The 26,911-nt window shown below is 45.8% G+C and overlaps 1 protein-coding gene across 1 annotated transcript; it reads left to right on the forward strand.

Moving 5' to 3' along the window:
- The first annotated feature begins 467 nt into the window (after nucleotides 1-467).
- bmpr2b (bone morphogenetic protein receptor, type II b (serine/threonine kinase)) lies at nucleotides 468-26,578 on the forward strand. The gene is made up of 13 exons (XM_083680812.1): nucleotides 468-593; nucleotides 13,442-13,627; nucleotides 13,910-14,089; nucleotides 15,875-15,982; nucleotides 16,174-16,265; nucleotides 18,760-18,990; nucleotides 20,065-20,179; nucleotides 21,387-21,547; nucleotides 21,845-21,992; nucleotides 22,164-22,300; nucleotides 22,441-22,613; nucleotides 22,869-24,262; nucleotides 24,433-26,578. The coding sequence occupies exons 1-13, from the start codon at nucleotides 506-508 to the stop codon at nucleotides 24,690-24,692; spliced, it is 3,273 nt and encodes a 1,090-aa protein (XP_083536938.1). The 5' UTR covers nucleotides 468-505; the 3' UTR covers nucleotides 24,693-26,578.
- Nucleotides 26,579-26,911: the final 333 nt, after the last annotated feature.

A 26,911-nucleotide genomic window follows, 5' to 3' on the forward strand; every position in this document is an offset into this window, starting at 1 on the left:
TACTTTTTATGCTAGCTAGTTAGCACTGGTTGTGAAGTAAGAAACAAAAGGGGAATATATTGCCTACTGTAACGTTTGACTTATTTGAACAAATGGCCATGAGCTGGCTCAAATTAAAAACGAGCTAGTTGGTGGTGGTGAAATTCGTTTCCCCGCAAGTTTTGCTGAGCTAGTCAGATAGCTAGCTTGCTATTTAGTTGGCTACTTTATTAACTAGCTAGCTAGCAGCGATGCCCAAAATAGTAGCCAGCCAGCTATCGACATCATTACTTAGCTAGCTAGCTGGCCTCTCGACTCGAATCTAGATTCTATGTACTATTATAGCAGGACAATCAGTCCTCATCGCGGGCCTTCTCTGACACAGATTTAGGCTGTTTTCAATGTGTTGTTCCGTGCTGGACACTTCAGTTCAAGTCATTGAGCTGACGTGAGACTTAGAGAAAACGAGGCGAATTACTAAAACATAAACAAGTTTAGCGGAGCTGCGAGTTCGAGCCAAGCGACGATGTACAGTGACTTGATGGCGGGGCTGAGCCGAATTACTCTGCTGGCATTCGGGCTTTGCCTGACGGTTCTCCTAACTCCAATTACCGGTAAGTAAACATGAGAGCCAGTTGATTTGATAGTGACACTGGCCGAGATACATGCCTATACTCTGTTTTTGGTTTCTAGTGGGTGGTTCTGGTTCCATTCAGAAGCAGTGGTATCTAAACAATAATGGGTTAGGCTATTTGCTTTGATTTATTTGGTTTTCTCTTACAGTATTGTTGCAAGACGGGTTCCTTTCCTTACTAAATGGCACAATGGAAATGTTATTTAAGTGGTATTCTTTTTTGCAAGCATACAGTTTCATGTCATCTGGGTCTCTTTAGATTTTGACAAATGAATTGGGTCCTCCATGTGGTTTTATAGGAAAGGAAATGATCAGTCCTTTTTGCACAATGTCAACACAGACGAGTCCACAGATCATAAACCAGTGAACATCACATCAGGCCTCTGGCAGGCCCTAATGGTTCCTGTTGTATTGTTTGTTCTTCTATTACTATGGTCACAGATGCTTACACTGTGATTGGATTACCTTACTCTTCCTCAGCTTTTGTGGTATATTCATAGTCCATAGGGTGCCTAGAATAATAATACAGAACTACAAGTTTGGCCAAGATGGCCGCCAGACGTGATGTGTTTTTCAGGATTTCTCCAGTAAGACCGTGGTCATTTGATGGCATGTGGCACCCCCACCGGTGTCTCTTGCCAATGGCACCTGCCAATCTCAGTGACACCTGGTGACACCTGTCAGTGGCACCCAGCAGTGGCACCTGCCATTCATCAGATGTACCCACCGGTGGTATCTGCCACTCATCAGTGGTACCCACCAGTGCCAGTGCCTCCCAGTAGTGGCATTTCGCCACACAGTGAGCAAAATATCGCCACAGCAGCTTGAAATATTTAATCGGGTAATCAAATCAACTTTCGAATCAAACTTTATTTATATAGCACATTTCATACACAGATGCAACACAGTGCACTTTGCAGGAACATAAAAAAACGGAGAGAAGAAATAAAAGGTCAACAAGACAAAACATAAGAGGACAGAAGTTTGACAGCCGTGGGAGCTCAAACAGCAAGAGCAGAGAGGTTGAGGGCTGTAGAGATGAATGCATGGTCGATAAGAGCTCAAATGGAATAGAAAAAGGATGAGCTAAATGGACCGAATGACTAAAAGCACCCTAAGCAAGGGTAAAAAGCCATGTTTTTAAGACGTCTTTTAAAAATGTCCAGAGTTTCGGCCCTCCTCAGCTTCTCTGGCAGGCTGTTCCAGAGGCTGGGGGCAGGACGGCAAACATCTGTCCGTGCCTCTTGTACCGTGGCTTTGGAACAGTTACAAGGCCAGTGCCAGAGGACCTGAGGAATCTACTGGGTACATACTTAAATAATCTTAAAATCAATTCTAAAACCAACAGGCAACCAATGCAGACTGGCTCTCCTTTTGGTCTTGCTGCTGCGTAATGTATGGTTTGCTGTTGACCTTTGCTTTGTTTGGTAGACGAGACAGGAGAGAGTTACAGTAATCAAGCCTGCTAGTAATAAAAGCGTACATCAGTCTATCAGCCTGAGAGAGAAAAGGTTGCACTGTGGCAATGTTCCTCAGTGATACAAGTATATGTTAGTCACAGTCTTGATATGGGTTTTAAATTAAGATCTGAGTCAATGATGACACCTAGGTTTTTGGCTTGGTGTTTGGTGTTAAGTGTCTATAGTAAGTGTACAGACAGTTTCTCTCTTTCGGCTTTTGCTCCAGGGCAGTTCTGTGTGAAAGGACCCATGAAAATCAAAATGTGAAACTCATCAGAGCATATCAAATTAGTTGTCAAATGAGAGTCTATATTTTTGGGAAATTAAGTCAAGTGTAATCATTGCCCGGTCTCCGGGTCATTCTGTTACCAAAAAACCTGTATCAGTGTAAGATATTTTAAAATGTCTCTGCCTCATGAGGAGTGAGGATAATGAACTACCAAATACTCGTAGTGTTGTTACTGATATTGTTGATTTTGTTGATGTTCAAATCGGTAACGGCATTACTGAAATTTCACTTACTGTACAGGTTTTACAGAACCTTAAAGGGTTCTTCAGCTGTCCCTGTGGAAGAACCCTTTTGGGTTCCATGTAGGGTTCACAGAGGGTTCTACATGAAATTGAAAAGGGTTCCAAAAGGGTTCTTCCACAGGGACAACAGAAAAACAGTGGGAAATCGTACAGTAGTAGTTACAAACCACTGCATCAACACCCTCATCTCATGCTCCAATAAATGGAGACTTCATTGTTGTTGAGTATCTGAGCAAATGTCAGACTTCTATTGAGAGTGATGACATACATGCACACTTCTACAAAAAGGACATCAAGGGATTTATCTTAGTCGTTCTGTTACCATCATTGTGTCACTTACTGTAGCTCAACAACCAAAATAGATATTTTCAAACTCAAGGAATCATATCATAGCTAACACCACACTCTTTCTGCAGACATATTTGAATCTTAATTTGAAGCAGATATTTAAGAATTTTGGGGAAACGTGGTTATATACAAAAAGAGTTTTTAGGGTCATTCTGTTACTGAACTTTGAAGCTGCACAGTTCTCTGAGTTGTTTGTGTGTTTTTTCAGTTGGAATTGTTAGTAGTGGTCCTTGTGAATAGAGTTGTATAGTTTGTTAAACTTTCCTATCAAGGGTTTTTGTTTGGCATACGTTTAAAAGTGAGAAATTTAGTCCCAGGGTCATCCTGTTAGTGTGGAATTGCTCTCCAACAAAAAAACCAGTGTACAGTAAACATGTTGTCCCCTGATAATGATGTAGCGCCCCTCTATAAAAGGAGAGTGATGGAATGAAGCCTGTGAATGAAGCAATACTTTTGTTCGTACCCTTCTTTACTAAGACACAGTATAGCTATAGCAACTGGACAGCCGGCACAAGACTGGGGGGTGTAAATCACGATAGGAGACAGCGAAGCAAGGATAAAATGTGAAGGCTTTTGATAGATCCTCCCTGTTATAGGAGAGGAATGCAAACAGCAACAGGAGGGTGGAGATTGAACTGAGGCAGACGGCAGGCAAGTTTCACCATACACGACTACTGTGACTGTAATTAAAGTGCCATTTATTCTCTGACTAAGCAGAGGCGATATTCTCGCGACAAGCTCATTTGTTTCCGTTACCAACGTCATTTGCACGAGTAGGCTTCAGAACTGATGGATTTTCCAGAACGATGCGCTCACTAAACTTAAACTATAGCTTAACCGCAAGACTGACGCTGATGGAGTAAATTTGTCATGGAGTAAATTGTTTGGATTTATCCTCCTTTTTTAAAATAATTCTCTCCATAATTGATCCTGCCCCATCTTTTAAACAGTAGCCGCTAGTGAACTTAAGGAGGTTGTGGTTTACTGCCAGTCTTTAGCCCGCACATCTGTATGCCATGGACGTAATTTGTCTACCTGACTCTGCAGATGACCATAGATACAGGGGGACATTTCTAAATGAAGATGAGGCTGTATGTATTGCAGTTTTGTGTGTGTGTGTGTGTGTGTGTGTGTTCTCAATCTAAAAAGTCATTTCACGTTCAGATAAAATCCTCTGCAGTTTGTCAAAACCTCTGCACAACACTAGTCTTGGATGTCCACGGACCTGCTGGTGATATAAGTCCCTTCTCACCATGGCCTATACAATCAATCGATAGGGGCTTTCACACTGGCAGAAAACAATAAAGTGATACCCACCAGTCATCTATCGTCCCCAATTTTGAGATTCTGATTGTCATAGTTTGGCCAAAGAGGTTGCACACCTGGCTACCCAGGTCGAAATTAACCTCTAAGTGAAAGGCAGGGAAGAATATAATAATAATATATGCTATTTAGCTTTTATCCAAAGCAACTTACATTGCAGTGAGTGCATACATTTCAGTATATATGGTCCCAGCAGGAATCGAACCCACAACCTAACCGTTGTTAGCTCCGTGCTCTGCCAACTGAGCCACAGAGGACCAGCAAGTACAGCATGTGTCTGCAGCCATCATTCTGCCTTCCTCGTGTAGACTGGCTTGACGCTTCTGTGAAACCTTGAGATAAGATAAGATATAAAAGATGGCATGCTGCTCGGCATTTAGAGAGGGGGGGGGGGGATGGAATATGCTTAAAGAGTGAAACGAATTTAGGAGTCAGTGTAAAATTGAGTCATGTGATGGAAACGTGTATTCTTCTGTCCTGTAATTTTCCCATCCCAGCCAGTGTGTCTTTTAATGTATGGTGGTGTGGTCGATGCTCTGTGTACATCTCTGTGTGTGTGTGTGTGTGTGTGTACCATGCAGTGGTTTGAGTAGGCTTATGTGTACAATTTATTTTAGTAAAACCTGCATTATCTAAGAGTCCTTCAGTCTAGAGACTATTCCAGAACAAGTTCAGCCCTCAAGGACTGCAGTCGGCGTAGTCCTCCTGTTTTTTTTTATGTCCCTCCCCACAACATATCAGTCTCTGTGAGTCCCCGTGGACCTTAATTTTCCAATGGCCTTTATCATCATCAACCATCATCATCATCAGCCTTTTCCATGTATATATGCCATTTAGCTGACGCTTTTATCCAAAGCGACTTACATTGCAGTGACTGCATACATTTCAGTATATATGGTCCCAGCGGGAATCAAACCCACAACCTAAGCGTTGTTAACGCCACGCTCTACCAACTGAGCCACAGAGGACCACAAACTGGAGTCAAACTGTCATGGTAACCATCTACAGTGCACTGCATTTACTGGCCTTCTCAGCCGGGTTGCTCACAGATGGAGAGCTGAGCTGTCAGTGAGTCAATTCACTCTTCAGGCTCTTGATTCCCACATACGGTAACTGTAATTGGCTGAAGGAGATGAGTTACAGTGTACCATCTGGTCCACCCTTCTAGTCTACTTCTAGTTTTTTTTTCTTTTTTTAACTTAAACTGCATTCAGACTGTCAGACTTTGTGCTCAGGACAACATTTAGTACAATGTACTGTATGTATGGTATACAGTTACAAGGCCTTGCCTTTATGACACAAAGTGTAGCCTGGGACCTAGGCCTATAGGCTGTGCGGAATATACTGTGAGCCGGTCTGTGCCTCTTAAACACATTTTAGAGACAAATAGGAATAGAAACTTGAGCCAGGGAAACTGACTTCACCCCAAGGGATCATTCGGATTGCAAAAACCTTTTGACTAAATGTTGTGTCAAACACACAGCTTGGGACAACAGTAGCCTAATTCCTGTCTGGATAATGATGATGAGGAGGGAGGAGAGAATGCTAGAGCAGTAAATGGTCTTTATGACCGAACAACACAGCTCTCCTCTCATGTCACATTCTGAAAAATTGTTCCATCTCCTCTCTCTCTCTCTCTCCCTCCCCTCTTCCCCTCTGTGTTTCACCTGTGACGCCTTCCTTTCTGTCTGTTTCCTGTGACTAATCTATTTGTGGGTGTACTCCTGTTGCTACCCACCACGGTACTTGCAATGGGGAGGTGTCTCTGTGGAGGAAAGGGAGGGGGAAGCAAGGGATGAGGAGAAGCAAGGGACGTAGGGAGAGAGAGGATTAGCGTTAACTAATACTTGTCAGTATGATTTTCTGTGCTTGTCTTGTGCAGCAATCTTTGGACAAAGCCCGAGGCTACGTCTCCTGAGCCTCACAGAGAGAGAGTGACAAGGCCACTGTTCCCCAGCCCGCCCCTCTCTGTAGAGGCTGCCACTATGCAGTAAGCAGTCCCTCTCAAACTGTCAGCTCCATGGTTATGTCACCATGTCAAATAGAAAGAATGGGCCAGCTGGGATGAAGTTTGGACTCTCAAAGACCAGCGGCCAATTGCATAAACATAGACCTAGACTTTGACTTAAGCCTAACTGTTAGTCAGACTTAGGATAGACGTCTAATTTCACCTGTTGCATGCAAGTGACTTACACTTGGTTAACCCAAGTCCTACTGAAGTCCTACTTACCTAGGAAAAGTAAGACACTGAACAAAAAAGAAAACATGGCTGTTGTTAAGTGAATTAGCTATTTAGGCTAATTTGCTAGCTTGCCAGCGATCTGTGCCTATCTACCAGTCAGCTAGCTAGTTGCCAAGGTTGCCAACAAAGAAACTAAGTATATTTGCATGGATATATTTAATTTTTCTTTTGCCTCTTACATAACTACAATTCAATCTTAAACTAGAAATGGCTAGACAGTTCTTTTTGAATGACTAGTCAGCTGTTGCCATTGCAAGATTAAATTTAGCCTGGGGGTAGGCAGTCTAACTTTTTGGGCTCACAGTAAGTTAGTCTTAGGGCTGGTTTCACAGACAAGGCTTAAACCTAGTACGAGAATAAAAAGCATCCTCAGTGGCAATTTGCCATTGAAAGTGTGAATTAGTCCAGGACTAGGCTTAAGCCTTGTCTGTGAAACCGGCCCTTAATGTCTATGCAACTCGCTAACTGATATTAGCCTGGTCTTACAGCTAAAATAAGACGGTCAAGGCCATACACCAGTCTTAACTACGTTTATGCAACCGGCCCTAGAGGTTTGTGGGGCTGGTTGGTCTAGGTCTTCAGTCTAGGCAGGTCTTCATTCTTTAATTTTAATGAGAGAGCCTACTGATTAAGATTGGCATGCCATAAATAGAGCTGACATGTCATGAACCTTATTCTCTCCTGCAGCTGTAAATATTATTCAGACAGAGCATTGGGTTTGTTTGCAGTCTCTTCAGTGTGTTTACTTTTCAGTAAACCTGTCCCTGGTTTCAGTCAGTAACGGACCCTTTGGTGCTCTGTTGGTTATTTTCAGCAAAGCTCTTAAGCATGATTATCATGACGTTGTGCCATTACATAGTGTGCCTCAGCTCTCTGTGAAGTTTGTAGTTGGTGTGCTTCTGGTCAACAGTGTGTTCTACTTGGGGCAATGTGCTTGAGGAGCTTGTATTAAAGGTTGGCTGTACTCAGCGATATGACTCCTATGAGTTAGCGACTTCAGAGATGTTTCAGCTTCATTCAAGCTAGATGTTTCACTCCAGATTCTGTAAACGCATGAGCACGACAATACAGTGTGATAGACGACACGACAGATTGGCCAACGAGTGAATTGTCTTGCTTTCGACGATCCCTGCCGGAAGGCGCGCTGCTATTCAGAATCAGAATTCTTTCATTTGGCCAAGTATATTTGCACATACAGGAAATTGACTTGGTGAGGTTGGTGCATGGGACATAAAAAAACAACAATATATATAAGCAAAATATTAAATATAGAACAATAATTTTATTATACTTTTTATTATAATTATGTAGGCTGTGTGGGGCTAAGAGGCATTTCTTGGCTACGTCATATCGCCAAGTGTACTTTAAATCATCACGTTTGTAAAACATAATAAAATTGGATGTTTTTGGTTTTTTTACACTGAAAAACTATTACTCTGAAATAAACAAGGAAAACCAGCCATGAACACAACATTACAGTCACAGTTTGATTAAAAAACAAGATATTAACCAAACCTTGTTTATTTTAGTCATAAACATATGCACACCTTCATTGGAAATAAAGCTTGGAAATCAGGAATTGCTTAGCGTATTTTAGCAGAGTGCTCTAGCCCTCCCCACCTGTCAGTGAGAGGGTTGTTTTCTGTCTTCTGGATGAGTCGTGACTGGTGTGCGGCACACAGGAAGAGCAACACTGAATGGGCATTAGAAGACCTGATTTGAAAAGATTTCTTTTGAATGTTTAATAAAACAAAAGGAGCAGCCTTGGGATGTGATATGGGGAGTTCTCCTTGGTCGGCAGAGACAATAGGATAGTGGGTTGGAGAAGGACTACTGGTACTCAGGTCGAAATTGTGGGACACTGACTGACCTTGCAGCAGCAAGATTATTGTTGTGAACCCTGATAGAATATGACTCAATTTTTTTTTTTTTTTTTTCAAGGAACAAACTTTGAGCTGGCACTGAGTAGTCCTATGTGTGGGTCTATGGGAGTACATTTTACCTGTTCACATGGAGAACCTGTGTCATGGCTCCTACGCTCTTGTGCTCTAAGGCATGACTTCAGATGTGTAAGTTATAGGCATGTATTTATATTTTTTCAATGGCTTTCTTTTTTCATCTCCTTGATGGAAAACAATTGCTGAAAGAATGATGAGTGAAAGCAATGTGGTTGAAACGCCACCTAGCCCGGTGGTACAGTCCATGGATAGCTAGAGTAAAGGGCAAGCAACCGACACATTTAACTCCCGCTCCATTATAACACCAATGTCTCTAATCTCTAATCTGAGATTAACTTTCCCACTTGTGACCCCCCCTCTAAACCATATAGGTCACAATCTTTGTTTTGAGCACATTTTTGGACTGTCATAAACTCATTGTGTGGTTAAGTGATTTCAGCCAAGAGAGTCTGTTTGCACTCCTGAGTTGTAGGATTAACATAACTGCAGCAGACAGACAGACAGACAGACACCGGGGGTAATGGGGGGGAGAGGAACAGATGGACCAGCAGAGGGGCAGATTACAGACCGTTCCTTTGGGTCAACAAAAACACTGTCAATTGCGGCTGTCAGCAAAACCTCATCTCCCATCGTCATTACCTCTCTGTGGCTGCATGCATCTCTGTAGTCTCCTCTATGGCTGCATGCATCTCTGTAGTCTCCTTTATGGCTGCATGCATCTCTGTAGTCTCCTTTATGGCTGCATGCATCTCTATCGTACCTCTGTGGCTGCATGCATCTCTGTAGTCTCCTCTATGGCTGCATGCATCTCTGTAGTCTCCTCTATGGCTGCATGCATCTCTATCGTACCTCTGTGGCTGCATGCGTGTCTGTAGTTTCCTCTATGGCTGCATGCATCTCTGTAGTCACCTCTGTGGCTGCATGCGTGTCTGTAGTCACCTCTATGGCTGCATGCATCTCTGTAGTCAATGGTGGCTTCCTCTGCTCCTGTCCTTCACTTGCACTGATCTGATGGAACAAAGTGTGTTTGAACTAAAGCTGCGTACACACTAACCTAAGATTTTGCATGTGTATATATAGAGAGAGAAATACAAATTCATCGACAATCACAGAAGCGGCAAGCAGTTACAACGGCGGGCCCCGGTGGAAATAAATTAATAAAATCAAAATCTTACCTTGAATCGGAGGACATGCCAGCTAGCTAACATACAAAGCATTCCTCTATGAGTCAGGTTGTTGAGTAGGCAATTAGCTTTCATTGTCACCTTGATCTGGGTGAATGTAGCCATCCAATATGCTTCAAGAAAACAGGCCATTCTCAGTTTTAATCAATTATTAATTCAGAAACTGAATTGATATCAGTAAAAAAAAACTACAAGTAGTTGCTAGGTGATCCTTCTTACTTTTGTTCACTTTTATTATCCACACATGAGGCAGAGATAGTAAAAAAGATATATTACACTTACTGTATGTGTGTTTTTGGTAACAGAATGACCTGGAGACAAGGCTATCATTCTTAAACTTACATAAGCCAAACCATTTCCTCAAAACAAAAGAAGTGTTTCTATTAGTTGACCCGGGGGGTCTGTACTTGAACCTGATTGGGGATTTATGTTTTGATGAACACCTTTTTTAAAGACCTTTTCTGGTAGATGTTTTCTTAGACGCTTTTCCATGTCCGTTTGACCAGAAGTCAAAACCTTTGCTGATTCCTATTCTTAATATGGAAGACGGTTGAAGAATGTGTTTCTGATTTCATTTCCCAAAAATATAGACTCTTAGCTTTCATTTGGCACCCAATTTAATATACAACGAACTGCCCATATTTACCACAAATTCCATGAATACATAAAGGTAAGGAGATGACGAATGAGGAAATTATTTATTGGGATTCACCTCTCCTAGGAACTCATATGAAGTATTTCTTTTGCCGCTTACTTTGATGAAGATGACAGTGGGAACACACTAGGAACACAGACACACAGTTCCATGATTCCTTTACCACAGTCTTTAACTGTAAACCCATGCCCCGCAGCTCAGAGAGAAGCGGAGAGACGGAATGAGAAAATGAAAAAGAAAGAGGGAGAGCTGGATTAGGCTGTTGTTGTTTTTCGGGAGTGAGGCCGGGGCAAGTGGGAGGAGGGGGGGGGTGCGATGAAGGCCAAAGGAGGGGAGCATTTTTTTTAGGGGGGGGGGGGAGAGATTAGCAAATAACTGGGCCATGGGTAAACACAGCACAGCCGTCGTCCAATGAGCAGGCTCTGAGAGGAAAACTACTCTAAAGCCTTTTGATATGACTCCCCTCTTACTCCGATTTGCTCCGCTCCAGTGCCCCTGCTGCACACTATGACCCACAGTCGCTTTACAGGGTAGAGTAGGGGCCTCCGGAGAGCTGCAGAGGAACGGTCACTGCCTGCCTCCAGCCTCCAGCCCCCCTCCTGTTCTCTGTCCCTCACATGTCAGTCAGGTGACAAGAAATGGTCACCTAGCCAGGTAAAGAGGAGAGCAGTGGTACACTGTGAAACATCAGGGTGAATGTACTAGATTGCTCTTTACACGAGTGTGTGTGAGAGAGAGTGTCTGTCTGTCAGTCTGTCTGTCTGTCTGTCTGCGTGTGAGAGTCTGCGTGTGAGAGCGTGTGTCTCTCTGTGCGTGTGAGTGTTTATATGTTTGTGTACATGAATACACACACAGTCACTGGGTCATGTTGTTATTTCAGTCACAGGATGAGGAGGGGAGAGGTTGTCACTGCAGTTTGGCTTGGGCCACTTTCTACAGGGCAGATAAGGTCTGGAGTCTGTGCAGGTGTGTTCCTGCTCCATTGTCTTTGTTCTCTCTCTCTCTCTCTCTCTCTGTGTGTGTGTGTGTGTGTGTGTGTGTGTGTGTGTGTGTGTGTGTGTGTGTGTGTGTGTGTGTGTGTGTGTGTCTCTCTCTCTCTCAGTGTTCTCTCTCTTCCTCTGGCCTGTCTCTCTCTCTCTCTCTCTCTCTCTGGTATCTCTGGTCACTCTCTCTGGTCTCTCTTTTCCTCTGGCCTGTCTCTCTCTCTCTGGTCTCTCTTTTCCTCTGGCCTGTCTCTCTCTCTCTCTCTCTCTCTGGTATCTCTGGTCACTCTCTCTGGTCTCTCTTTTCCTCTGGCTTGTCTCTCTCTCTGGTCTCTCTTTTCCTCTGGCCTGTCTCTCTCTCTGGTCTCTCTTTTCCTCTGGCCTGTCTGTCTCTCTCTCTCCCCCATCCCCCCCACCCCGCCACAGGCTTGGCCCAGTAGCAGCAGTTCTGTGAGTGAAGGTCCACAGTAGGGCAGGGTTGAGTGGTTATCAGTGGGTGGGATAGCGCTGACATTCTGCCTGGCAGCGTACTAAGTGACTGCCCACATGACCTTGGGCAGGCGTAGAGGCCTCAGTAGGGGGGGGGGGGGATAAATTGGCACATCATGTCGCTGTTTTTTGTAACACACAAACACACCACTGTCAATGTGCAGCACCATCTAGGGGACAGGAGGGAAAACAAGAGGGAAGAGAACAAATACCATTTCAAACTACAAAGCTGAGCCTAACCCAGCTGAGCCTAACCCAAGCCGTACTGCGCTGGCCTGGGTACACATCCCTGTGTCTCAGTAGAGCATGGAGCTAACAACGCTTAGGTTGTGGGTTTGATTCCCGCTGGGACCATATATCCTGAAATGTATGCACTCACTGCAATGTAAGTCGCTTTGGCTAAAAGCGTCAGCTAAATGGCATACATATACAGTACCAGTCAAACGTTTGGACACACCTTCTCATTCAATGGTTTTTGTTTATTTGTATTATTTTCTACATTGTAGATTAATATTGAAGACATCAAAACTATGAAGGAACACATATGGAATTATATAGTAAACCAAAAAGGCTTAAACAAACCAGAATATGTTTTATATTTTAGATTCTTCAAAGTAGCCACCTTTTGCTTTGATGACAGCTTTGCACTCTTGGCAAGTTTGTGTCCAAACTTTTGACTGGTATGTGTGTATATATATATATATATATATATATATATATACATCCTCCCATAGTTGATGAAACTGCTGAAAAGGACAAAAAATGATAAATAAATGTTCCAGCCAACACAGTACGGTTCGTGTTAGCACAACAGTGTGAAAAGGGGAGCCTAATAATAAACACACACACAAGCACACAGTAGCTGAAAGCTGGTGCTGGATCTCAAGGTTGTCGCTTTATCAGCAAAATAGACAAAGAAGACGCAGACTGCCTACCTATGCTCCTAGTTGGGTTCGTTCTTTTCAACATGTTTTTTTTCCGCTCTTTGGAGGAAGATGTTTGTCAGAGTTTGAGGTCAGTCTTACGTGACTCGTTTTCGAGTAGTTTTGCCCGACTGTCGCCTCTCCCTGGAGCCTTTCTCGTTGTTGTTTCTTTCGTTTTTATTTCGTTTTATAGTTCAGTTTGTTTCACGTGAATTGCTGCCTGGCTTGAGGAGAAGGACGTTCTAGAGTGGTTTCCTTCTTTCCTGCCAAATATTATGTATAGTTTCCTTCTTTCCTGCCAAATATAATCACGCCATCGCTGGGGGAAACGAGTCTTGAAAGCCCTCTCTCGCTACAGCTTTCTCGCCTGAAAGGCCTTTACTCAGTGATTTTAATCTGTTAGATATGCTATGGAAGTGCACTGTGTGTGGATGATCAGATCAGCTATGCAGGCGAGAGTGTGGAAGGCAGTGTTGAATCTGTCACTGTCACCTTTTACTGCTTCAGCTCTCCTCCTGGACACCTCCGATATCAATTCTCATAGCAGCCTCATACATAGGATGTCAAATGAAAAAAACACTTCATAGGTACAGGTATGGGGCTTTTTTTATGATCAAATCCATCGATATTCAGTGCAGGTGTATTGGACAAACCTGTATGAGTCTTGGTGTGTCCTACCAATGTAATGAATGAATAATCTCCCTCTCCCTCCCCCACCCCTGCCTCCCTCAGCCACCCAGGGTGAGGAGAGGGAGTGTGCGTTTGCAGACCAGCAGCAGCAGTGGGAGGTGGAGCGGGTGGCAGGGGGGGAGGGTCGGGTCTCCCCTGAGAACACCACCATCCGCTGTGCCAAGGGCAGCCACTGCTTCGGCCTGTGGGAGAAGAGCCATCCCGGGGAGGTCCGCCTCGTCAAGCAAGGTGTGTGTGTACACGCGCACGCACGCACACACACACACACACACACACATACATGTCCATTGCTTCTTCTTCTCTCTTCGTACTCCTCTCCTTTATCTACCCTCCTCTTTTCAATCTTTCTCTCTTAACCCTCCATCCATCTCTCTCCCTCCCTCTCTCTCCCTCCCTCTCTCTCCCTCCCTCTCTCTCCCTCCTTCTCTCTTACTCCCTCCCTTTCTTACTCCCTCCCTCTCTTACTCTCTCTCCCTCCCTCCCTCCCTCCCTCCCTCCTGCCACCTCCAGGATGTTGGACCCACCTGGGGGACCAGCAGGAGTGCCTGGACGACCGCTGTGTGGTGACCAACCTGCCACCTCAGATCCAAAATGGCACCTACCACTTTTGCTGCTGCAGCACAGACATGTGCAACGTCAACTTCACCGAGGACTTCCCTCCGCCCAGCCCCACCACCGCCCAACCACTCTGTAAGTGACGGGGGGAGGGGAACGGACGTCGCTCTGCGGCCTAAACATGCCTCCAGAGGCTCCATTTTGCTTCTGCTAAATAGCACCAATGGTGACCAATGACAGTAATAGTCAAAGTAGACTGGACATGCCAATCTATTCAAAGCGAGTTTGGAACTCTACAGATTGTCTGTCCAATGAGACAGTAGCGATTATTGATGAGCAATTCATTTGACCAATAGTGATAATCTGTTGCAAGCGGTGCAATCGCAATCCATATAATTCCAATGTTTCTTTGCAAATGAATTGGCACGCCCTGTCTCTTTTGAATGCATGGACCCTAATAGGATGTTTTCTTGAAATATTTTGGAGTTAACCTTGAGTTATTTAGCTGAAGCCAAAAGGAGTTGTAGATATTTGTATTCAGAGGAAGAGAGAGAAAGTTGACGTGTTGTGCGTTCACACTGTACAGTCTTGACATCTCTAAGGTTTATCGCTGAACGCCTCTCCTCAGATGGCCTTCGCTGGGAGCTTGAAAACTAGTGTTCTCTCACCCTTGCCTACTCGCACGTACACACACACACACACACACACACACACGTCTCATTTGAATGGCAGAGACGAACTCATTCGTTGCTCCTTGTTGCTGACTGAAGTAGAGCAGGTAGTTAGGAGCTGTCTGCTCTAAGACATAAATCAGGCCTTGGCAATGCTTAGACTGTGGAGAGTACCCTCACACACACACACACACACACACACACATACAGATACAAACACATACACATACAAACACACACACACACACGGACAGATACACACACATAGCCATGAAAGTGCAGCAGTATTAATAATTGATGGCCCAGAGGCCCTGATGGAGCCTCGACTGATAGACACCCACTAACAGACACACAGACACCGTGACACACACACTCACTATGGAATACAGATGAACTGCATGTTTAGATGTTACATGTTTGTGTGTGTGTCTGTGCGCGCATTCTAGTGAACATTGCTACAACCTTGTGTTTGTGTGTGTGTGTGTGTGTTTTAGTGAACATCAGATACACGGTTGTAGCTGTGTGTGTGTGTGTGTGTGTGTGTGTGTGTGTGTGTGTGTGCGTGCGTGGTAGCTCCATGATTTCCAGTCTGTTGAGCATTAACCACGCTTGTTCGGCTTAATTCATTTACTCATATGCTTCACCTCTCTTGCCCCAGTCGCTTGGTCGGGCAGAAACGGACATATGCATAGAATATGTAGATTTGACTTGTTTGATTGATGGATTCAAGAAATAAATACTTTTACAGCAATAGAACAAGAGATGCATACAAAGACGTTAGCTTTCACATTGTCGAATTCCAAGCACACTTAAATAGATAAACCTGTGTGTTCGTTTGTTCATTGGACAGACATTAGTGAGTAAATCCTGAAATTGTGATGTAACAGTGCATTATGGCGTCTATTCTGATTTCCTTGCGCTCTGCGTGTTTTACGCACTTCTGGCCCCACACTTTGCAAGATTTGGTTTTCCCATTTTGAAAAGGTGAACACACATCTCGCCAAATGGGCATTCCAGACTTTACGCACTAGGAAAATCACACCCTCTACCTAAAAATCACACCCTACCTCTAACCCTAACCCTAACCCAAACCCAAACGAAGTCAGTCAACCCAAGAGTTCAATTCAAGAGAGATTTGTCTGAGGAATTCCTACAAAACCTTTTATTTTGATGGCAGTCCTCCTGGCGTGAAAGCCTCCTCAGACTCAGGCATTTCCAATAACACCTTGTTTACCACCTTTCTGTGTAGACGCTCGCACGCTGTACTGTGAAGAGACCATCATTATCGCCCTGGCAACCCTCTCCGTCTTGGCTGTTGTGGTCGTCGGAGCCTGCTTTGGTTACAGGTTGATGACCGGTGAGTAACCATGACGATGCAAATTTGAGTAGGTGGTTTTTAGAAGCAGATACATTTTCCCATCTATGCTGTTGACCTAACGTGTGTGTGTGTGTGTGTGTGTGTGTGTGTGTGTGTGTGTGTGTGTGTGTGTGTGTGTGTGTGTGTGTGTGTTCGTTTGTTTGTTTGTTTGTTTGTTCGTTCGTTCATAGGAGATGGTAAACAGGGCCTTCACAACTTGAATATGATGGAGGCAGCTGGCTCTGAGAGCTCTATGGATCTGGATAGTCTCAAACTATTAGAGGTGAGCCTGTCTGTCTGCATAAACCCAGTATCCTCCTCTACCCTGGCCTAACCCTGCCCTGGCTTGACCTGCCCTGCATCGACTGTGCTTCTGCTACTGTATGAATCAGACTCCTCAAACAAAGCCCCATTTCCACAGCGAGGCTAACACTGTGCGTACAAAGGCCAATTGCTTTTTCCACAGTCTCTCCTGGCCTTTAACGATGCTTACTCAAGGCCTATTCGGTTCTTTAGACTCCGGCTTTTAGCCTCCTCTACCCCAGGCGTGCGATGTCGAGAGAGAGTTGGGATTTTTCTTAGTAAGTGTTTTAGTTGGCTAGCGGACTTGGTGAGTTAGCTTGCAGTAACTACACAAATCGAATTGATTTGAATAGTGTTTTTTTTTAAATTATTATTATTATATAAAATTGTCACAAAGTGCTTTACAAGTTACTGGAACTTGTTGGGTAAGAATGTAAACAGATGGAGATCATACTACTGGGCAGGACTATAAAGCCCAGCTGTGGATACAAAATAAAAATTGGCTTCTGGCATTACGACTGCCAATGGCCCCTGGTGTGAGCATTGATTACTTTGTCTTATGACTGTTGGATAGATGATTCACTTACTTAAACAAATGTATTTGTTGCAAGTCACTTTGGATAAAGGTGTCTGCTAAATGCCATAAATGTAAATGTAATGTAAATGGATATTCACTAGGCTTAAGGCACTGGGCTTTGAGCACTAGCTGGCCTCTAGTAAACCTTGGCACGAACTGGCACCGCTATCAAAAAGCCGTTATTAGTTGGCTTGCTTCAACAAGTCCAACTATTGTTCTTGATCATACTTGAAAGTCCACTTTTTAACATGGAGGTCTACAGGAACCAAAAGATGACATTTCTGAACCGCCACTGCTCTTGCGCCTTTTAAGCTATTCACACCAATCCAACTGTAAAATGTACCAACAGCTTCAAATTATCAACCCTGATAAAAGCTTTCTGATACCTATTAAATCTTTTTAACTATTAAGCTTTTTGGAACTCCAAAAACTCATCCGGTTAATATGGTGGAATGTTGATTTAGGCCAACATTCTGAGAGCTCCATTGTTACTGCAGCTGCCATGGACATTTCAGGACTCTTGAATAGAAACAGCATCTAAGAACACATTCTTAGAATGATTACACAATATTGCACTCTCTTGGCTACCAGTTCTACCCCACTGAAAGCACTCTCAACCACTTAACAAACCAACTCTAATAACAACAAACAATAATAAATGCATTTATAGAACACATTTTCATACAGAGACTGCAGCTTAAAGTGCTGAACATAAAAATCAAGTAAAAAAGAAACAATAATACAATAGAAGAAAAATAGGAAAACAATCAATAAACAGCAGTAGCCTTTATGCTAAAAAGATACCAACAATGGTAAATAATAGATAATTGAAGCTATTCAAGCAAAACAGTGAATAGTAAAATAGAAAGATAAGAACAATAGTATATGCTAGGATAGTACAAATAATGGTAATAGATAATTAAATTAAATTCCATTCACATTGATTTGTATAAATCTAACCTTCTGTCATCTATCTATCTTTCCCTCATCTATCTAATTTCTATCTATATATCTACAGTGCCCTCTATATGTATTGGAAGGAGGAAAAATGTTCTTCTTTAGCTCTATACTTCAATATTTTAGCCTCATAATGGCTTCCCTGACTGTCATTGAGGTCTCTCTGGTCCTCATGTTGACAGACACCAATAGCAGACTCCAAAGGCAAACGCAAAGCCTACAATCAATACTAGACATTGAGAGCTCTCTTATGACTGCACAAATTAAGTTACGGAACACACCTGACTTGTCAGAAACACTTGTCGCGTTACTTTTGGTGCCCTGAAATAGGGGGGACTGTATAAATAGTGTTGCCATTTCTAAATGTACACAAATACCCTCAAATAAAAGCTGACAATCTCTACTTTAACCTGCTTCCCAGACAAAAGCAGTCTCTCTCCTCCTCCTCTTTCTTCTCCTCCTGCTCTCTCTCTCCTCTCATCTTTCATTCCTCCCTCGCTGCACCGTCCTCTCTATCTGCCTAGTAAGGTAAATGCACTTTATGGTAAATAAAAGGATCATTCTCTCAAGTATTTTATTAGGCAGCAAGTAGGAACATCATTTCTTTACACCTCTTAAATTTTTCAGGGGCATTTTCAAGAGCCGAGAGACCCTTCTCCCTACTTGACTATTCTCCACTTGTTTATCATCAGGGGAAACGTTTCTCTTCTTTGAAAAAAATACTTCTACAAAATTAAATCAAGAAGACTTCATTTGGCTGACGTTACCTTGACACCGCCCGGCCTGTGTCATCCTCATTTAAACTGATCTGCTTGCTGCAGAATTCTGATTCACCCAGTTCGTCTCCCCAGTCATCTTACATCAACATATCCTCTCTCTCTCTCTCCCTCTCTCTCCCCCTCTACCCCTCTCCCTCTCTCTCTTTCTCTCTCTCTTTCAGCTGATAGGCCGAGGGCGGTACGGCTCAGTGTTCTGCGGTTGTCTGGACGAGCGGCCAGTGGCGGTGAAGTTGTTCACGTCGGCCAATCGGCAGAACTTCCTCAACGAGTGTTCGATCTACCGGCTCCCCCTGCTGGAGCACGACAACATTGCACGCTTCATCACGGCAGATGAACGCCTGGGGGCGGAGGGCAGGGTGGAGTACCTTCTGGTCATGGAGTACTACCCACACGTGAGTACCCCTCGGGAGACTGAGATTGGTTCTACTTGGGGGGGGGGGGGGGGAGACTACGAGGAACTGGGTACTACTGGGAGAACTGGGTAGGCTAGTGGAGGCAGTAATCGGAGGACGGGCTCATTGTAATACATGGAATGGAATGAGGAATGGCGTATTTTGTGCACTTTGTGCTCCTCTCCCTCTCTCTCTCTCTCCCCCTCTGTCTCTCACTCTCTCTCTCTCTCTCTCCCCCTCTCCCCCCCCCCCCCCCCCCCGGTGTTGAGTCCCATAGTGGTTCATTGTTAGCGGAGACACAGAGTGACACAGGCAGCTGTCTCGTCCCACACTAGTTCCTTCCTGCAGGCGCTCTCCACCGACACAGACGTCAGCAGCTGCTCTCCACTCTCCATCCCATCAATGAATGCCCACCACGTCCCTACCTACTGAACATGGCACCTGCCAGCCGGGGTCTCTGAAGGTAGCGTCGTGAAAAGGCTGGAGCATTGTAGGTCAGACGTGACCACGAGTGATACGAGCAGAGCTGCTTCTTCTTCTTATTATTATTATTATTATTATTATTATTATTATTATTCCGTCCCCTCAGCCCTCATTGGCTGGCCCGCAGACGATGTCACAGGCCACGGCGATGATGACGCGTGTTGCCATGGCAGCGGAGCGTAACTCGGGACGCGACACGGCGGCCTTGTGGACACGCAGCGCATGCATTTTAAAAAGAAGAATCGTAGAAGAACCGTTCCTACACTATGGATGGGGAGGGGGGGGGGGGGGGGGGGGGGGGGGCAGAGGGGGGGAGGCACTCTGTCTGGAGTTTTCTCACAGCCGATTAATTAGTAACCTAAAGTGACCAAAAACTAACTCTGCAGTTTCTGCTTCATTTCCTCTGTTCTTTTATACTGCGGTGCTACAGTAGTGCTGATTATCCTCATGGATAGCAATGCGGTAATATCGTTTACTCCCCTCTCAGTCCCTCTCTTTTTCTCCCTCAACATCTCCCTCCCTTCTTCCCTCTCTGACTCTCTCTCTCTCTCTCTCTCTCTGACTCTCTCTCTGTTTTTCCCTCTCCTGCAGGGTTCTCTGAGTCGCTATCTGGGCCTGCAGACTGGAGACTGGATGAGCAGCTGCCGCTTGGCCCACTCCGTCACCAGAGGCCTGGCCTACCTGCACACAGAGCTGTTCAAAGGAGGTGAGGAAGAGTTACCCCCCCCCCCACCCCCGCGGCTCCCTGCCTCTCTGTCAGCACTGGGGAGTCTCCACTGTGTGTGTCTGTGGTCTGTGTGTCTGGGTGTGTGTGTCTGTCTGTCTGTGGTCAATCTGTGTGTGTCTGTGGTCAATCTGTCTGTGTCTGTGTGTCTGTGTGTATACATTGGCCAGTCAGTCTGTGTCTAGAGCCCAGGTCTAAATCTCTAGTGAACCAGGTGTCTTTGCCTCTTGTTTGGCATGGAGGCATTCGCTACGTACATGAAGACGGGCAAGGAAGGATATTTTTTAGATGTGTTTAGAGAGCCACCTTGTAGAGAGAAAAAAAACAAAAAACAAAAAAACATCCTAGTATAGAATTATTAAGTATATAGCGTGTAACGCATTGCCATGAGCAGAACAGAGATTTGAAGATGAGATGCAGTTCTCTCCCTTTTCCCAGATGTGATGTGAGCCGGTTGTGAACACTCTGCTTCATTATGTCTCAGACCTGACCCCTGCAATTAGAGGAGGGAGAGGGAGGGAGGGAGGGAGGGAGGGAGGGGGGGAGAGACAGAGACAGAGAGAGAGAGGGGGGAGAGACAGAGAGATATACAGATTGGGTTAGGTTTTTGGTTGTTTCTCAATTCTACTTGTAGTTTCCAGCAGAGTGAGTCTCTGGGGCTGGTGGACGATGTGAGAGAACGCTTTGTTCGTGTTGTCACAAATAGCCATGTCAAGAGAGGACAAACACAGATTAGTTACCAGTGGACACCACACAAACAGAACAAACATACAGGGAAGACCATTAATGTCTTAATCAGGGGAGCAGAACTGACCTTAACAATACAAAACAACACTTTTGTCACTACATCTTGGTTTGCATTTTGGCTTGTATGTTGACTGTATGGTTCACGATATAATGAGAATCGATTTTAGATCACACAGTCCTTCATAGAAGGCTAACAAACTTTAAAAAAAAAAAAAAAAAAAAAAAAAACATGAAAAATAAAGCTTACATTTTTGCTCATGGGTGTGAGGAGGTGTGCCCCTCTTTGCCCAATCAGGTCATTTCTTGACAATATTCTATTTAGGGGACCCACATAGTTCAAGAGCTCCCCCATAGGTCGAAATTTCCACATTGTAAACTTTAAACTCCTCTCCACTTTTCTCTCCCTCTCCTCTCCTCTCCTCACCCTCCCTCTCTCCCCCAGATGTGTACAAGCCGGCGGTGTCCCACCGGGATCTCAACAGCCGCAACGTCCTGGTGAAGGCAGACGGCACGTGTGTCATCATCGACTTCGGCCTGTCCATGAAGCTGACGGGGAACCGGCCGCTGCGGCAAGGAGAGGAGGAGAACGCCGCCATCAGCGAGGTGAGCGGGGGAACGTGGAACCATCGGAACCCCCCAGGGAACGTAGAACCCTACAGAACCCCCCCTACCAGGGAACTGTATGCCATCTCACCTCAACCATGTAGAATAGAATAAAGAAGAAGAGTAAAAAGAAGTAAAAAAATATGGAAACATCACTGATCGGTCTCTTTAGTCACCACAATTCTTTTTCTCTCTCGCTGCCCACTCTCCCCTTTCCTCTCCTCCCTTCTTTACTCCTCTCGCCTCCCCTCCACCCTCTCCTCCTCTCCACCCCTCCTCTCTCCTCACCTGTCCCAGGTGGGGACCGTCCGCTACATGGCTCCTGAGGTCCTGGAGGGGGCAGTGAACCTGAGGGACTGTGAGTCGGCCCTGAAGCAGGTGGACATGTACGCCCTGGGTCTGGTCTACTGGGAGACCTTCATGCGCTGTACAGACCTCTTCCCAGGTGAGCCAGGTTTCAGATGTACAGTGCCTTCGGAAAATATGAAAGTATAACTGACACTGGGGTTCAGGATGCTAACGCTGAGGCTAGCACTGGAGCTTGTTTGGGATGAGGTGGGGTTCTGTTTTTGTCACTGACTTTTGACTGTTCTCCTGGTGTCCCTCTTCTCCTCAGGGGAGTCTGCTCCGGAGTATCAGGTTGCGTTCCAGGCAGAGGCTGGGAATCACCCTACGTTTGAGGACATGCAGGTTCTGGTCTCCCGGGAGAAAGAGAGGCCAAAGTTCCCCGAAGCCTGGAAAGAGAACAGCCTGGTGAGGCGTTATTTGGGTTTATTTGGGTTTTTATGTACATTGTTTGTGTGTCTGTGTGTGTACAGATTGTTTGTGTGTTTACGTGTTTAGCTGAGGTGTAATTCGACGTGTGTGTGTGCGTGCGCCCCCCCCTCCCCCAGGCGGTGCGTTCTCTGAAGGAGACGATAGAGGACTGCTGGGACCAGGATGCCGAGGCCCGCCTAACGGCCCAGTGTGCTGAGGAGCGCCTGGCTGAGCTGCTGCTCATCTGGGACCGCAGCAAGTCTGTCAGCCCCACCCTCAACCCCATGAGCACCGCCCTGCACAATGAGAGGTCAGTACCCAGTTATTAACTCATCCAGCGCCGAGGGTGAATAAAAGTCGGCCAAATTGTTCTGGAACATTCTAGAGTGCCACGGGTGACTTTATTCACCAAAAGTACATGAATGACAATGCTTCATTTTGTAGCCAATCAAAGTGTTGTTTCTAGGAAAATACCACATAAAACAGAGACTATCTGTCTGTCCGGATATACACAGTGATACAGTCCACAGTTGGAAGTTTATTTTTGTTGACATTTTCTGTGCAGAAACCGCATGGTGCCAAAGTCCGGCCCTTACCCGGACCTCCCCTCCTCCTACATCGAGGAGCAGGAGGGGGGCGTGGCCAAGAACGCTCAGACGGACACGGCCTCCTCTTTGAGTGGCCGAGCCGCGGCTGGGGGCGGGGCCGGCGAGAGGAACAGGAACTCTATCAACTACGAGAGGCAGCAGGCCCACCACGCCCGTCTCCCCAGCCCAGAGGGCAGCAGCGCTGCAGGGGGAGGGGGCAGGGGAGGAAGCCCGGCCTCCACCTCCGCCAACAACACAACCAGCACCTCCATCTCTGAGGCCAGCCATAACCTGGAGGGCCCAGCAGGGGGCGCCGTGCTGCCCGTCTGCCTGCACCTCACCCAGGAAGACCTGGAGACCACCAAGCTGGACCCCCGAGAGGTGGACAAGAACCTGAAGGAGAGCTCTGACGAGAACCTGATGGAGCACTCCCAGAAGCAGTTCTGCTCCCCGGACCTCAGTCCGGGCAGCTCCAGCCTGCTCTACCCACTCATCAAGATGGCCGCCGAGGCCTCCGGCTCGGGCTCGTGGGACGCCGCCACCCCAGCGGCGGCCATCTTCCCTCTCCCCAAGCAGCAGAACCTGCCCAAGCGCCCCTCCAGCCTCCCTCTCCGCACCAAGCCCACCAAGAAGGACTCCTCCTCTTCCTCCTCCTCTTCCTCCTCCTCCTCTGCCCTGAGGTTTAAGTTCGGCCGCCACGGCAAGTCCAACCTGCGGCAGGTGGGCGTGACCAAGACCAACGGTGTCTCCGTTGCCATGGTTACTGCCGCCGCCGAGCCGCACCACCAGACAAGCGCCACCAACAACCTGCCGGTTCCACGGGACGCCCTCGTGAACGGGCACGCCAGCGGCAGTTCCTCCTCCTCCTCGCCTGCAGGGGGCACTGCTGCGTTTGGGAGCGCCAACACGGTGGCGGCAGGGCCTCTGAATTCCGAGGACAGCCGGCTCAGCCTGGGCCTGATCACGGCCAGCCCAGATGAACATGAGCCTCTGCTGAGCAGAGAGGGAGAGCAGAGGGGAGCTGAGCCACGGGACGCCACCCTCCTCCTCCTCGCCGCCGCCCGCCCCAACACTAACAACAACAACAGCAACAACGGAGAGAGCGAGAGTGATGGAGGAGAGGAGGAAGAGGTGGAGGAGGAGGAGGGTGCAGGAGGGAGTGGCAGTAGGGAGGCCAGCAGCTTACCCCCAGGGGACGTATCTGGCCCCAACAGCAGCTCCAGTCCTGGCTCTGGTCGGGCCGCCCCGACAGCTGCTGCCCCCCACGTCACCCTCAGAGGGGAGGCCCTGCTCAGGCAGCCTAAAGCCCGCAGGCCCGAGAGGCCCAACTCCCTGGATCTGTCCTTCACCACCCGGGACCTCGCCTCTCTGGGTGAGCTGCACATTCACTTAAATTACAGCTTCTTTCTCTCTCTCTCTCTTTTTCTGTCTCTCTCTCTCTTTCTCTGTCTCTCTCTCATCCTTTCTCTCTCTCTCTCTTTCTCACGCCCACTCACTCACAAACTCCTTCATTCTTTCTATATTTGCCAATCTGTCTTCCAGGGGAGGGCTTGGAGCAGGGAGACGGAAGCGCGGAGACGGGGGAGAAGATCAAGAAACGCGTGAAGACACCTTACTCCCTGAAGCGCTGGCGCCCCTCGACCTGGGTCATCTCCACGGACACCAGGACGTCAGAGGTCAACAACAACACCGGCCACAGAACCAGGGGTCAAGGTCAGGCTCAGGCGCGGACCAAATCCACCTCGGCCTTGTCCCTTCGAGGGGGAAACCCCAACGCGGAACCCAGCGACACACGCGTGTGAACTTTGACCTTCAGCGGGAGCCATAGAGACGGTAGTGGGGTCGGAGCTGTTGTTGTCAGAACTGTTTTTTTTTGTTGTTTTGGAAGTTGTTTTTTTGTTTTTTTTATAAATGTACCCTGTTTTTATTTTTCTCCCGTTCAGCAAGAGGAAGCTATCAAGAGTCTTGTTAACAAGCAGTTGATTCTGGTACACTACAGCACGTCTCTCCTGTGTCTTGTTTATGCGATTGCTTTAAATGGAATCCAGCTACTGTATGATATGTATGTATATATCAGCCTTTGTTCGCTTCTGTTTGTATGTGGTTCATTTTTATCTGCATAATAATGAGGTTTTGGGGGTTTTGAGGTTTTGTTCTCAAGGTGCACTTCTTTTGAACAGCTGACATCTGTCTAAAGTCTTTCTCTTTTGACCATGACAAGGAGTAGTCTCTGAACTTAAATGGCGAAGAAGAAAAAAAAAAATCAATCAAAGTATTTGAGTGCTCTTATGTCTTTCTGTCAGCATGATAAAGAGTCTGCTCCATGAAAGAGAAACTATGGTCTTAAAGACACGATTTAACTTTTTTTTTTATGCAATGTTAATTTGTATGTTTGACTATGTCCATTTTTTTTTTGTATCATCATTTGAATTGTGCAATAGGATGTAGCTTTTAGGTGCTTTTTAATGGTTTCGCTGCTTCCATTCTTTTTGTTGTTGTTGTATGTCTATTTTTTGAACATGTCATCTCTGCGATGCACTTACGAACGGTCAAAATCCTTCATCCGGTCCACGACCCGCACCCTATTTCAGAGATGAGTCTTACGGATGACAATCCTCTCTGCTCCTCTCATCCTCTCAACAATTGAATACATGTGATGAGAAAAGTTAGCAATCAATCAACTGAATGACTTTGGTTGTTGGACCATGGTTTGGCACCTGTATTTCTTTGCTTGCACAAGCGCCCAGGAGGATTGTGACTCTGGGGACTACAATCATGAGAAGCAGGAGAAATGGAACTGTTACAGACATGGACAGCCGCACCGCAACAAACAACACCTCACTGTGACCTGAATCTTCAGACAGGGACATTCAACCCAGATATCAGTCATGCTCCAGATCAGACTCTTGTCTTTTAAACCAAACCATCTGATGCACGACGCTGAAACCCTTTGCTTTGCCTCTGTCCCGTGTATGTGTGGGTGTGTGTGTGTGTGTGTGTGTGTGTGTGTGTGTGCGCAAGAGAGTGTGTGTGTGTAATATATGATATATATATCTATATGACATTTAGCTGACGCTTTTATCCAAAGCGACTTACATTGCAGTGAGTGCATACTGTGCAGTTATCAGTGTATATGGTGGAATAGAACCCACAACCTAAGTGTTGTTAGCGCCATGCTCTACCAACTGAGCCGTGTGTGTGTGTGTGTGTGTGTGTGTGTGTGTGTGTGTGTGTGTGTGTGTGTGTGTGTGTGTGTGTGTGTGTGTGTGTGTGTGTGTGTGTGTGTGTGTGTGTGTGTGTGTGTGTGTGTGTGTGTGTGTGTGTGTGTGTGTGTGTGTGTGTGTGTGTTGTTCCTTTACATGTAATCAAGAGGTTTAAGTGAGTGAGGTGTGAGCCTAGGGCCATACAGGCCTATGATGTGTCAACGTAGATGGACAATTTGTTTCAGTGCAGCTTCAGAGCGTATGATTGATTGACTGCTTAACCGATTTCATTACGTTTTGTAATCTGTAATTTGTATGAAAAATATATGTATTGCAACAAAAAGGTATTAATTATTTTACGGAATTCTGTTTTGCATTCAATGGACATGGCTTTTTTTATTCCATTGCTGTGGCTCTGCTCTGTAACTGTTTATTATTTTGGACTAAAAAATTCTGCAAAAAAAATAAATAAATGTATGAAAGCACAGTGATGTATTTACACATTTTATTTCAGTGACATTTCTTTTTGCAATTCTCCACTCAAGAAACTAACAATGCTTCCACACAGTCCTACACTGTGACAGAAAGGCATTTTGCGATGGCGATAGCTAATTTGGTGAATGCGCATCAGAAAGACATGCACATCATTTACTTTTAGATTTAGTTTCGCATAGATTTTAAACCATGCCATACAAACAAAATATATTGTCATATACTATAAATGCTTCATAAAGCATTGTGATGTGCCTCGACTCGCAATGCTTTATGAATGCAGTTATTCGTAAAGTTAATGCGACATAACGTGAAATAACGGTGGA

The sequence above is a fragment of the Argentina silus genome (assembly GCF_951799395.1).
Source record: "Argentina silus genome assembly, chromosome: 11".
NCBI lineage: Eukaryota > Metazoa > Chordata > Actinopteri > Argentiniformes > Argentinidae > Argentina > Argentina silus.

What these genes read in the sequence shown, in the direction of transcription:
- bmpr2b (XM_083680812.1), top strand. Translation starts at nt 506, where the DNA reads ATGTACAGTGACTTGATGGCGGGGCTGAGCCGAATTACTCTGCTGGCA. An exon ending in GGTCCGCCTCGTCAAGCAAG is followed by an intron (nt 13,628 to 13,909) that starts GTGTGTGTGTAC and finishes TGCCACCTCCAG; the next exon opens with GATGTTGGACCCACCTGGGG. An exon ending in ATAGTCTCAAACTATTAGAG is followed by an intron (nt 16,266 to 18,759) that starts GTGAGCCTGTCT and finishes TCTCTCTTTCAG; the next exon opens with CTGATAGGCCGAGGGCGGTA.